The 12,663-nt window shown below is 40.8% G+C and overlaps 1 protein-coding gene across 1 annotated transcript in view; it reads left to right on the plus strand.

Annotated features, from left to right (window-relative positions):
* LOC146699768 (endothelial cell-selective adhesion molecule-like) overlaps positions 1-10,157 on the plus strand; it is a 127,382-nt gene extending 117,225 nt beyond the window's left edge. Inside the window, exons 2-9 of the mRNA XM_085471465.1 lie at positions 658-817; positions 1,185-1,515; positions 4,261-4,412; positions 6,879-7,071; positions 7,176-7,331; positions 7,518-7,640; positions 8,517-8,652; positions 9,128-10,157. Coding sequence (XP_085327591.1) covers positions 658-817; positions 1,185-1,515; positions 4,261-4,412; positions 6,879-7,071; positions 7,176-7,331; positions 7,518-7,640; positions 8,517-8,652; positions 9,128-9,665 — 1,789 coding nt within the window. The 3' untranslated portion in view covers positions 9,666-10,157. The remainder of the gene's footprint in view (positions 1-657; positions 818-1,184; positions 1,516-4,260; positions 4,413-6,878; positions 7,072-7,175; positions 7,332-7,517; positions 7,641-8,516; positions 8,653-9,127) is intronic.
* The last annotated feature ends 2,506 nt before the right edge of the window (positions 10,158-12,663 follow it).

The raw sequence follows: 12,663 nt of genomic DNA on the forward strand, positions 1-12,663 counted from the left end.
TTTGTTTGTTTGTTTTAACCCACTATGGTGCCACTTAAAATCCCTGTGTTTGAACAGTACACTTCAATTCTGCTTTAACAGCAATCCTTGATGTGCAGGGAAACATCAGGGTTAGCAAACTCACAACGCGAGTCTTCTTTCTCTGGGCCACATGTGTAATATTTATGTTTTTGTCCATCGAGCCACTCCATAGAGCTTCACCGCAAGTCATGATTAATTGCAGCAGAGAATAAACACCAGCCTTCAGACCAGCTGCAAAACAGAAAAATAAACACGTGGACAAAATGCATAAATTTGCTGTAATGTAAGTTAATAAAGTAAGTTACATACCGCAAAAGCCAATAGCTCCTCCAGTCACACAACCACTGTTGCCTTGGGGCAGACTGACAGAAGCGAGGCTGCCATATCGCGCCATCGGCCCCTCTGACCACCACCAGTAGGCGGCAGGTGAAGTGTCTTGCCCAAGGACACAACGACCGAGTCTGTCCGAGCCAGGGTTCAAACCGGCAACCTTCCGGTCACAAGCCGAACTCCCAACTCTTTGAGCCACGATCGCCCCAAAGTTTTCTCCACTTTGGATGCCTCCAGTGAGTTCTGGCAAATTCCACTGGACCCCAGCTGCCAAAAACTGACCACGTTCATAACTCCCATGGGCAGGTTTTGCTTCAGGCGTCTGCCATTTGGCATAACAGCACCCGAGATCTTCCAGCGGCTCATGAGCACTTTGCTCAAGGGCCTAGATGGGACTGTCATTGTGATGGACGACATACTGGTTTTCGGGGCTAAGAAAGAGGAGCATGACCAACGCTTAGATGCAGTATTACTGACAATCAAAGCATCAGGCCTTAAGCTCAACAGGTCCAAGCAGCTATGGCCTGCATGCTGCACTGTTACAGGACCATGACGGGGAGTTTTGGCCTGTTGCTTTTTGTTCTCGCACTCTCACAGATGCAGAGAAAAGATATTCACAGATTGAAAAAGAGTGTTTAGCATCTGTCTGGGCCTGTGAACGTTTTTCCCGCTACATCCAAGGCATGGGTCATGTATGTGTACAAACTGACCATAAGCCCTTGGTGCCTTTGATCAACTCATACGACCTTGACCAAACACCACTGAGATGTCAGAGACTGCTGATGCGACTGATGTGATTCAGTGTCACTGCTGAGCATGTTCTCGGTAAACAGTTAGTGGTGGCGGACGCACTCTCCAGACATCCACTGCATGGATGCTATCAGTTCGAGACAGACAGCCGGGTCAAGGTATATGTGAGCAACGTAGTGACAAGCAAACCTATCAAGTCACATAAGTTGGAGGAAATTCACAGTGCTACACAGAGGGACCCAGAGCCTTTGAGAATGGCAAAGAGTTCATCACTGCAAGGCTTCTATGCAGCCAGAAGCCACCTTTCAGAATCAGACGGTCTAGTGCTCTACCACGATCGCATTGTAATTCCCACAGCACTCAGACCCAGTGTCCTTGACCAATTACATGAAGGCCACCAAGGACTAACTAAATGTAGAGAGCGTGCAAGATCAACAGTGTGGTGGCCCACCATTGGACTTCAAATGACACACAAGGTGAGATCATGCAACTTTTGCAGAGAGCACAAGCCTACACAGCGACGGGAACCCCTCGTGACTACTCCTCTGCCCAATGGCCCCTGGCAAACGATTGCAGTACTCGAAAAGACATTGTTGCCCAGTCCAGTCAATAGGGACACGGTTTGCCAAAGGGATGCTCCAAAGGGAGACTGAGGACTATCTCCTTTCTATGTTCTAAGGGCAGAATAATACCTTATCAGGACTGAGGGTAGTCTACCCCTGTGATGTCGTACGTTCTGACAACACTGTTTTATATTTAAAGTACTTTTGTTAAAGGGGAAGATGTTGTGAGATTTATTTTTCTTGTACTAGTAAGGCTACTATGGGGCCGGCCACTAGAGGTCGCTGGAACACTGTATGTTTTTGGAAAATTGATGTAGCCACGTACACTGGTGCTACAGTTCAATAAAAGTAGTCCGTGCTGAATAAACCCTGCGTCTTATTGCCTCCTATCATGACAGAGCTTGAGCAAGATCTTACTATTTCACAGATGTGGCGTATGGCTGAATTGTGTAAGCCTGATTTATACTGTCCTCAATAAATCTGTGTTTGTTTAATATAGGGCAGAAATATGATAAAATACTTATAATTGTAGAGTTTGTTTTCATGGAAAGTGAGAATTTTTTTTGTTTTGAAACAAATAATAATCATTTTTAAATAATCTCTTTAGTCACAATAAATTTGCAGTGAGCAGGAACATTGTGCACTGAATTCCTGTTTTTTTCTAAATGTAGGTATTATCAGCATCCGATAAAGATCCTTCTCAAAAAAAAGTCTTTGCCAAATTTTAGACACATTACAGAAACATAAGAGCTTCTAAAAGCATCTTGGCCATTTGGCAGCTGTTGAAACACATCCAGACATATTGGAATATTAGGATATATATTATTGGACTGGAATATTAGAAACTACATGTGTATCCCCAGTCAAAATTGCACTCACACAGTAGTCCTGAGGAAATAAACATTTTTGTCTGTCTTTTTTGATAACTTGTAAAAGTCAAAGTTTCCAAAGAATAGATTCAAATGAAAAAAGAAAAAGAAAAAAAACTTGTGTAATTTATCAGGAGTGATCATACTAAATGCAAAACAGAAGCAAATGAACACACAACTGGGGTAGAATGTTTATTAGAATTTGCAATTAGCGATGTAACATTCACCTACATGACACAAAGGAAGTCATAAATATGCTAATATGCACAACTCTGTTGAAATGAGCTTCTTTCATCGGGGGATGATATCCACTGATATATCTCCATGTAGTTGGATAGGGATGAATGCACAGATACCTGTCACTCTGATGACACAGTAAATAAAAGTACAAAATAAACAGAGTCCATATCAAATATTTAGATACACGTAAAAAGAAATTAGAAACAAGTCAGAAGAGCACTGGATAATTAGCAAAAAGCAAAAAGTAAAGAAAAAAAGCTTTGTAATTCACTGCACTGCACCCGTAATAGTATTGTTTCCGCTCCTGTACACGGAGTATCAATGGCAATTATTAAAAAGAAGCTAAGCAGATCCTCATTAATCTTATAATATCATTCTGCTTATAACCTTTTTATTATAAAAAATATGACATCAAACATGAAACAGGCATGAGAAACAAAGAACAATCCAAACAGGTTTCCTGCTGCACCTTCAACTGTACAGGTAATGATTCAGAGTCAGAATTCAATTCAATTGAATCACAACATTAAGGCAGTTTATACTGTAGGATAAACCCTGCGGTATTACATAGAACATTCTAGCAACTGGAGCAAGCACTTGGTGACAGTGGGAAGAAAAAAAAAAAAAAAACCTCTTTTAATAGGAAGAAGCCTCTGCTCTGGGAGCGACGGCTTCTTCTTCTACCACGTCTGGTTGGCTGTGAGGGGGGCAGACAAAAGACACACTGTCTGAGAGACAGAGATTAACAATAGAAATTAATATAGAGATTACAATTATTGATTACATGTACAGTGGTGTATAAAAGTTGTCACGGTCTGGAGGGCAGACCGTGGGGGATGTAGGAGAAAGGACCCAAAACGCAGACTTAATGGAATGAACAGTGGGTTTATTTACAGTGAGGTAATTGTACACCACACATTAAATCTCCAAAAGTGCTCCCTCAACTCCCGTGACGTGTCTTCTCCCAAGTGCTGGTATCCCGTGCTCTCTGCCCCTGTGCCTTCACACACCCCGTGTGTCTTGCAGTCCTGTGTTCCGCTGTCCTCCTGGGGAAAAACACAGACACAGCCGTTATGGCACCAACTCCGGCAGGCATACACTTTAACAACACTAGAAACACTGACATGGAGTCTAACTCAACGATCCTGCGCCGGAGGAAGCTCCATCGCTCTGTTAAGTAGCTCCCCCGACGATCCTGATCAGAAGCAGGTGTGTGGTAAGCTAGGCGTGACCAGCAGCTGGCAGGGCCACACCCATCAGGCCTGCAGGTGGCTGTCCTTCATCCTCCAGCCTCACACACACACACACACACACACACCAGCATGGAACACAAGAGCACAGTGCAGCAAACATACATCCAATACACTAATAACAATAAAGGTCCACACTGTTCACGAACCCCGAGTCCCCGGCACCGGGTCCGTGACAAAAGTAATAAAAAACTGTGATTTTTACAGTGTGTTTTTTCCCTTTCTTCCTTCATCCAGGCATATGGGCCAACTTTTTAATACCCCTGAAAAATGGAGAAGTGATCGAGGGTCAGTATGTGGAGCTGCAGGCCCGGTACACTGGCGGCAACCCAAATTCCAAGAGTATCGCCTGGAACTTTTTGATGCCTAACACCAGCCAGATGAAGATGGTAAGGAAACAATTACACTTAAGTCTAATATACTGTATATCAAGCCAAGACAAGAAAAGACTTAAAGGTTTCTAATACTACTGTGCTGTGCAGATAGATGATCCAAAAGGAGGATCACAATCAAATAGATTTAGGGGAAGAAAGAGAACTCAGGAAGGGAAAGGATACAGGGTTTTTTTTTTTATTATTATTTCCCTTAGTGTCTCACCTTACTTTACTCTTTACAGGAAGAAACATTCATTAAATGTAAAAACATTTTCACTGATAAAAGAACAAAACTTAACTGCAATCTATTCAGAGTCGTATGTGTTTAGACAAGATAAAGTGAGCAATTCCCCTCTGACAAATTGTTCAATTCTATTGTATTTTATTTATACAGCACCAAATCACAACAACAGTCACCTCAAGTCACTTTATAGTGTAAGGTAGATCCTACAATAATAGAGAGAAAAACCCAACAATCATATGACCCCCTATGAGCAAGCACTTTGGCAACAGTGGGAAGTAAAAACTCAGTTTTAACAGGAAGAAACCTGCGGCAGGACCAGGCTCAGGGAGGGGCGGGGCCATCTGCTGCGACCAGTTGGGGTGAGAGAAGGAAGACAGGATAAGACATGCTGTGGAAGTGAGACAGAGGTTAATAACTAGAAATAATATGTATATAAACACATAGTGAGCGAGAAAGGTGACTGAAGAAGAAATACTCAGTGCATCATGGGAATCCTCCAGCAGCCTCAGCATAACTCAGGATCACCTGATCATGCCCTAACTGTACTACTTTAGCAAGAAGGAAACTCTGAATCCTAATTTTAAAAGTAGAGATAGTGTCTGTCTCCCCAATCCAAATCTGGTTCCACAGAAGCAGGGCCTGAAAACTGAAGGCTCTTCCTCCCATTCTACTTTTAAATGAACTAGGAACAACAAGTAAGCCTACAGTCTGAGAGCAAAGTGCTCTAATGGGGTGGTATGGTACTAATTATGTAAGTAACTAAAATTTGACAAAGTGATATTTTTTCCAAACTGCTAATATATGTTTCCTATGCATAATATAATAATAGTAATATGGAGAAAATAATTGACAAGAACCTATTGTGCCTTTTCCAGCTCTTGGTTTTGTTTTTGAATGCTATTAGAGTTGCTTGGCATCATTTGTAGTTGAAAGTAATCATAAATACCAATGCATGAGTTCTTGGTGCAGCCCCTCAGTTCATCTTCTCTTTTAAACAGACAGTTTTTGCTCCTCACCGTTCTTACCTTTAAGGTAACAGGCGATGATGCGTTTAGATCACTGTGGAGTGATTTTGGCCCACTCTTCTTTGCAGAATGCTTTAATTCTTTCACATTGGAGGGCTTTTGAGAATAAACGGTCTGTTTAAGGTCTTGCCAAAGCATCTCAATCAGATTTAAGTTTTTTTCTTTTGCTGCTATGTTCTGGATCACTTTCCTGGTGCATAACTCAAATGTAATTGAACTTCAGAATACAAGCTGATGGCAGGAGATTTTCCTTCAGGATTCTCTGGTATAAAGCAGAATTCAAGGTTCCATCAGTTACAGCAAGTGATCAAGGTCCAGACCATCAGGTGACTAGATTACTCAAAGAAAACAGATTTTAATCTAAGAACATCTTTACTTTTTACTGTAAATGATGCATCTGCCTTGAACCGTTCTATTTATACTGTATTTCAGCCCCTTCCACTGCAGAGATACATATGCTGGAACTAGGTTTTATATCAGGCTTCTTTTGTTGTGTTTTGTTTTTTATTGTACAAGAGCCATATTCGTTAGAATGTAGTATTTATCTAACAATACAGACCTGCATAATTTGTGTTAATTAAATTGCAGAGAATGAGAGCTGAGAATTTATAGATCAGGTTCAAGAACATTAATATTACTGTTTAATTTGGCCTTATAGGTGGAAATGTGAAGGTTAGATTTTATTTTATTCACAACTGAACATAGAAAACATGTCCAATGTTTAAACTGAGAACGTACCTTTTTAAAGTGTGGGCTGTGAGTCCGCCGTGCACTGTTTACCTCACCTGCCGATATGCGTCATGTGTAGTTGCTTTGGAGGAGGCTGTAAAACTTTGTGTAGAGTCCAGTAAAGGTTGATGAGTCAGTGAAGCTAACTTCTGTCCAATGTCAGTGATACTAAGGTGAGTTGTTGAAGATGTCCTGAACTTTGCTCTGTAAGCACTGCTGATTTTACCAGTGTTAGTGAAACTTTCTTTTCTTTAAAGTCTTGCACTTGGACATTTAGCAAATAAATCTCTGGAAATGTTTTGGATAAATACAAAGTCCATTACATCCCTGACCTGGATGTCAGTGACACAGGTCAGTGATATCTGTTATGCACAACTACTTCTTCGTGTGCTTTCTTTTATGTACTAAAAGACCCCAAAAAACCCCCTTTTTTAAATCTTCTTTTTGTTTCATGTGACGCTTGCTTTCTGTCCTTCTGTCCAGATCATCTCCTACACCGACAACGAGGTGAAGGTGTTTGACGGACAGTTTAAGGGCCGTGTCGGTTTCCTACATCAGATGCCATCATCAGATGTGTCGTTCTACATCAACAACACCCGGGAGTCCGATTCAGGAAGCTACATCTTTCAGATTGTTAATGATGGTATTACTGAAACGGTTACCCTGGATGTGAAAGGTAAGGGAAATTCACCCGTTGCACAGCTGTACTTCTCAGATTCACTGTGAAACAGTAAAACAGAAAGTCTTGTAATAAAACATTACATAATCCTCTCCCCTCAGTCCCTCCTTCTGTTCCGAAGTGCTCTATGACAGGGAAGCCAGAGGTAAAAGGAAATGTTACTCTGATCTGCATGTCCAGCTCTGGGAAACCTATTCCTTTGTACAAGTGGAAGAAAACCAGCCCCACCTCTGAGGTCTTCTTCTCACCCATGCTCAGTGAGTGCACAGCGAAAAAACAAAGAGTCATTGTTTGCTATAAATGTGAATTATTGATAGAAAAAGCAGCCTGCACACCGTCTTTTGGGATTGTCACTTAGCACATCTTTGAGAACTGTTATACATGTGAAATAATGTGTCTTCATGTGTGTTTGACTGTCTTTTCCATGTAAACTGCTGTGTTAGATGAGAAGACTGGCACTCTGAAGCTGAACAACCTGAGCAGCAACATGTCGGGGAAATACGTGTGCACAGCCAGCAACACGGTGGCAGAAAAGAGCTGCGCAATCGACCTGCACATTACCAACTGTACGCAGCAAGTGTAACCCTGGTTATGGTTTATTAATAAAAATAAGTGATGAAAAATAGTTATGGACCACACATTCAGATACACTATTATCAAGCATGAACAGCGAGCACCGATGTAATTAATTATTTCTGTTGGACACGATCATATCCTACTAATTTCTTATGACTGCTGACACGTCATAAGAAAACTAAATGAATATGCAGCGAACTTTCTTACATATATATTAAAATATTACAAATATACAATAATTTAGCAAAAGTATCATTATAAACCCCTATCACTCATGACTTACACAGATTCAAAGTAAAAAACAAACCCTGTTTGCCAGACATGTTTAACGTTGCTAGCATAGGGCTGTGACATTTTACATTGTAACCATTAGCTTAGCTGACTTTTCTATTCAGCAGCTAAGAAAATTATACTTTTGTCAAAGTTGGCTGAATTTGTCTTACTTTAACATGAGTCTGGACAGTCAACCATGCCCAACACAACCTAGCGTCCTGGGAATATATAATGTTGCAGAAGCCTGAAAACAATGGACAGCGGTAAATTAGTGATCAACATCGCAGCATTATTGTAGTGTCTTTACATTACAATATAAAGCGCCTTGAGGCAACAGCTGTTGTGATTTGTCCCTATATAAATGAAACTGAATTGTAGCTTAAAACTGATTTGCTAGGCCACAGCACAACTGGTCACCTGATTAGTCCATCTCTATGTCAAACAGAAAGGACATCTTTACATGACTCGAATATAAAACATTAATCTGCTTTTCTAGCCAGTGCTGTACAAGTACTATTGATTCTACACGAAATGAGGTAATAAAAGTGTTTTTAAATTCTTTGAGATAGTAATTGTATGTTCTTTAATTCCAGCCAATAAAGTGGGGGTGATTGTTGGTGCCACAGTTGGCTCAGTGGCTGGCTTCATCTTCCTCCTTTTTGTGTGCCTCGCTTTTGTCTTCGTGATAAGGAGAAGAAACAACGAGGATGACTTGGCCAATGAAATCAAGTGAGTCAGTGTGGCTTAAATGCAAGCAGAATTTTATCATTTAAAATTCGTAACAGCATCTCAGCTGGCCAGCAGATCTGAACCAGGACCCTTTTGCCACAGTGCTAAACAGTGTCAGTTCAGGCAAGTCATAAGTGGCAGCGTTGGTAGATGAAGTTCTTGTTGCTGCTGCTTTGAATCAAATTCATTTTAGTCCTTTGCAGATGACCCAGGTTTTACTTTTGACATGTACCAATTGCACAGGAATGCACATTTTGATCTTGCACATTTCTCAAACTAAAGTGATTCTATCACACCTGTTTAAGAAGCCTGTTTTTCAGATTTAATTTTCATATCCTGTGATAGCAGAAACAAATTACCATAGTTTCAAGATTTAATGAAGTACTCCATTTCAGTGTTACTGTGAACTAATTATGCATTTCTAAAAGTAATCTACACGCCACAAATAAGTAATCCTGCACCTCGATGTCTACAGGGAGGATGCTCAGGCTCCCAAGCGTGTGTCATGGGCTAAGAGCGGCATGGGTTCTGACATCATCTCCAAGAATGGCACCCTGTCCTCCATCGCCTCCAGCCCACACCACAAAGAGTCCTCCCATCACCACAACAACCACCACCACCACCTGCAGCAGTATCCACAGCGCCCCCCCTCAGACACTGCATCCATCATCACCGCCACAGGCAGCAATGCCGGCTATAGACCGTGCCGCCACCAAGGGGCCTCCACTCCCACCCATTACAGCTACAACAACAACACCACCCTGCCACGTGAACAGCCATTGTCCCCCGAGGCCGGCAGCAATGGCGGTTCCATGCCCAGACCCGAGCGCTACACCCAGTTGCCTCAGGCACAGGCGCTGCCGCAAACGTACAACCAGCCTCGGCTGCAGCTCCAGACCGCTCCCTCCCCGCCACCACTACCCACCTCCACCATCATGGCCTCCAACATCACCCGAATGGGAGGCGTGCCCATTATGGTTCCTGCACAGAACCAGGCCGGATCTCTAGTCTAGCATGAGCTAAGGGAATACTCTCACAAAGGATCAATTGCTGATTTTTCAAAGGGACTTTAATATTTAGCAAAGAATTCAAAATGAAAGGTCATTTACTGATGCCAACAAGCTCTCAGACACACTGTTTACTTCCTTTAAGAATACTTACTTATAGTTCTTTTGTACTCTGTATGCACTGTACACATTTGAAACTATGTATAGATATGATTTTCATACATTTGTCCAGTATCATCTTTTCTACTTTATGGATTTTAATGTTTTCATTTTTCATATTTAGATTTTTAAATGTAATTTCTTCCAAACTGTTTTCCTCCTGCCATTTACTAACCGCAGCTGGAACGCTGTGTGTGCTAATCTCACGGACAGAAAAAAAAGAGCACCAGCATGCTACACTTTATCCATTGTCTTTATTTAGAGAAACTACCTGAAGGACTCATAGGTCATTACTGTTTAAGAAGGAGAATGTTGCTCATAAACACTGGGTTTAATCTATGTATTATTAACTCTATTTCAGCACCAGACATCAAAAGACAACATAATGTGTTGTGTGATAAAGTTTGCCCTTGCAAAGTATCCTAATCCTTTTTTTTGGCTTTGCTTCTGTTGGGTTTTCAACTTGCTTTCAAAATGCTTTTAAACTCACTTCTTTAAATACAGATGAGCAAAAGCTTCTGATAATACTGAGCTGTTTAGGACTGCAGAACAGTAAATTTGCTTATATTCTTGACTAGTACTAATAACCAGTGCATCTTATTGAATGCAGAACAATCAGTTGTTCTGCATTCAATAAGATGCAACACAAATTATTTGTGCCACTCCAAAAACACAATTTCTGTCCACTATAAAGGAGAACATCACAGCCTGATACCTGCAGGTCTGACAGCAGCAGGTGTATCACTCCTGTTTCTACCTGGAGACAGCAGTCGCCTCATTGTTCTGACACACAACACAAAACTATCCACAACACTACACACTAACTACACACTCCAAACACGCTAAACGTCACAAAACTCTCTCTCTCTCTCTCTTTTTCGTTAGACAGTGATCATGATTACCGTCCGCGGGAGCGCGCGCAGCTACTTAACGCTGTAGCGTCCACATTACTTACAGCTACTTCCATGCAACTGATATAAGATGCAGTAAGCTGAACACAGCTTCAATCGTCTGTTTTTTGAAAAATAGTAACGGAGCGCATTTTCTTGTTAGTAACTGTAACGGCGTTGTAACGATAGGAATAGTAATTAGTTAGATTACTCATTACTGAAAAAAGTAATGCCGTTATTCCCATCACTGCTAATAGCTAATAACTAATCATTTAAAGTTGCCTGCAGCATTCAAATTGTAAATATGTGAATTTTGGGGGGTAATTGGTAGCACGTTGTTGAGTTTTTGGCTAAAAACCTAAAGACTCCATCAACATTATTGCAGGACCATCAGTCTTGCACTACAGATATTCCTGGAATCTCGACCTCTTTAGACTTTCTTTATGCACCTTGGAAGTTAACAAATGTGTTTCAGTTTGCTTCTAATCTGAAACAAATAAACTAGATTTGGTTCAGAAACTATTTTCCATTTCCAAAACGTGTGGACATATTTTGAATAAAAACTGCTGTGAGGGAGGCACTGTTTTGTAAAAATCACATTTGTAAGAATGTATCCAAATAGCTAAGGTCATTTTAATACACTGAATGATTCCAGAACTTCTTTTCATTAGTTAAGAACTAAAACTATTTATTATGTTTTTACACGTTAGCGCTATTTGTAATGTCTGTTGTTACTGAATATGATTTCGATTTGGAAAAGAGAAGAAAGTGTGGTCATATTCTGCTGTAGTGTAATTACACTGGAGCATATGTTTGTTATTTAAGCTTTTGGTTAATGTGCACAGATATTTTTACAATTATTTACATGACATTCTGAGATGAAGGCTGATGAGGTTGAAGGAAAACATACTGTAAAAGCATCTCATTCTCACTTGAGAATATAAGCTCAAGACTAAAGTCAAGATTTCATGAGGGAAGTTGAAAGAAAAGAGGAAATCTGTTTGCTGTGCATTTAAGACTCTGTGTCCTTTAAAAGTGTACATTATGGACATTCAAATGTATTCAACGCAAGCCTTTATTTTTATATTGTACATGTATAAAAAGCACATTAAGAAAAGTGAAAGAAGTGCTCACTATCACACTGAGTTATAAACCAGTGTGGATTGTATAACTGCTGTGGACAAATTGGTGGCCAAACAAATATGCTTATTTATACAGACGGCCTAAACTGTAGACAATAATGTGCAGTGTGCACTTGTATCTTCCATATTTATGTTCATTGAAAATGCCTTGTATTATATTTTCAATTAAAATTTAAAAAGATCAGCTGTTTGTGAGTTTTGTTTTATTCTTGTTTTCCAAGTTTTACCAATTTTGTCTTCTTGGCAAGCTTGTAGAAGGAAGGAAGGATTGATGACTGAGCTTGAAAGGACACAGGGTTTTCCTTTGGCGTTTTTTGTTAGAAAAAAGCTGACAAGGATCTGTCATTAAACAATCCAGCACCAAGAGAGGACCAGCCACTCCTTTAAGTAGCGGTTCAGGACAATGTCATCACAGGCGTGTGGAAGTGTGGAACCAACAGGCAGAAAATCTCCACTAAGTCCCGCTGCTGCACAAAAACAAGCACACACACGTAAACACACAAACCAGGATAGCAGAGGAATTGAGTAGATAGCTGAGGTGGAGAGATGGACAGGAAGTAGGAGGTCAGCATGGAGAGGACAGAGGGAACAGATACAGAACTGATGAATAATCAGCAAATACAATGATGTCAAAAGTATGACAATCCCTTAAAAACATCCTGGGATCAGAGCTTTCTGTGTGAACTGAAAAAGATTCTTCATCTTTTTGCCAAACACATTTCGTTTTTCCAAGATCAGACCTATGCATCCTCTATAGCAGGGGTGGGCAACTCCAGGCCTCGAGGACTGGTGTCCTGAGACCTCTACTGAACC

The sequence above is a fragment of the Copadichromis virginalis genome, linkage group LG10 (assembly GCF_057382275.1).
Source record: "Copadichromis virginalis isolate Kocher_CV1m ecotype Utaka linkage group LG10, C_Virginalis_male_GT1.1, whole genome shotgun sequence".
NCBI lineage: Eukaryota > Metazoa > Chordata > Actinopteri > Cichliformes > Cichlidae > Copadichromis > Copadichromis virginalis.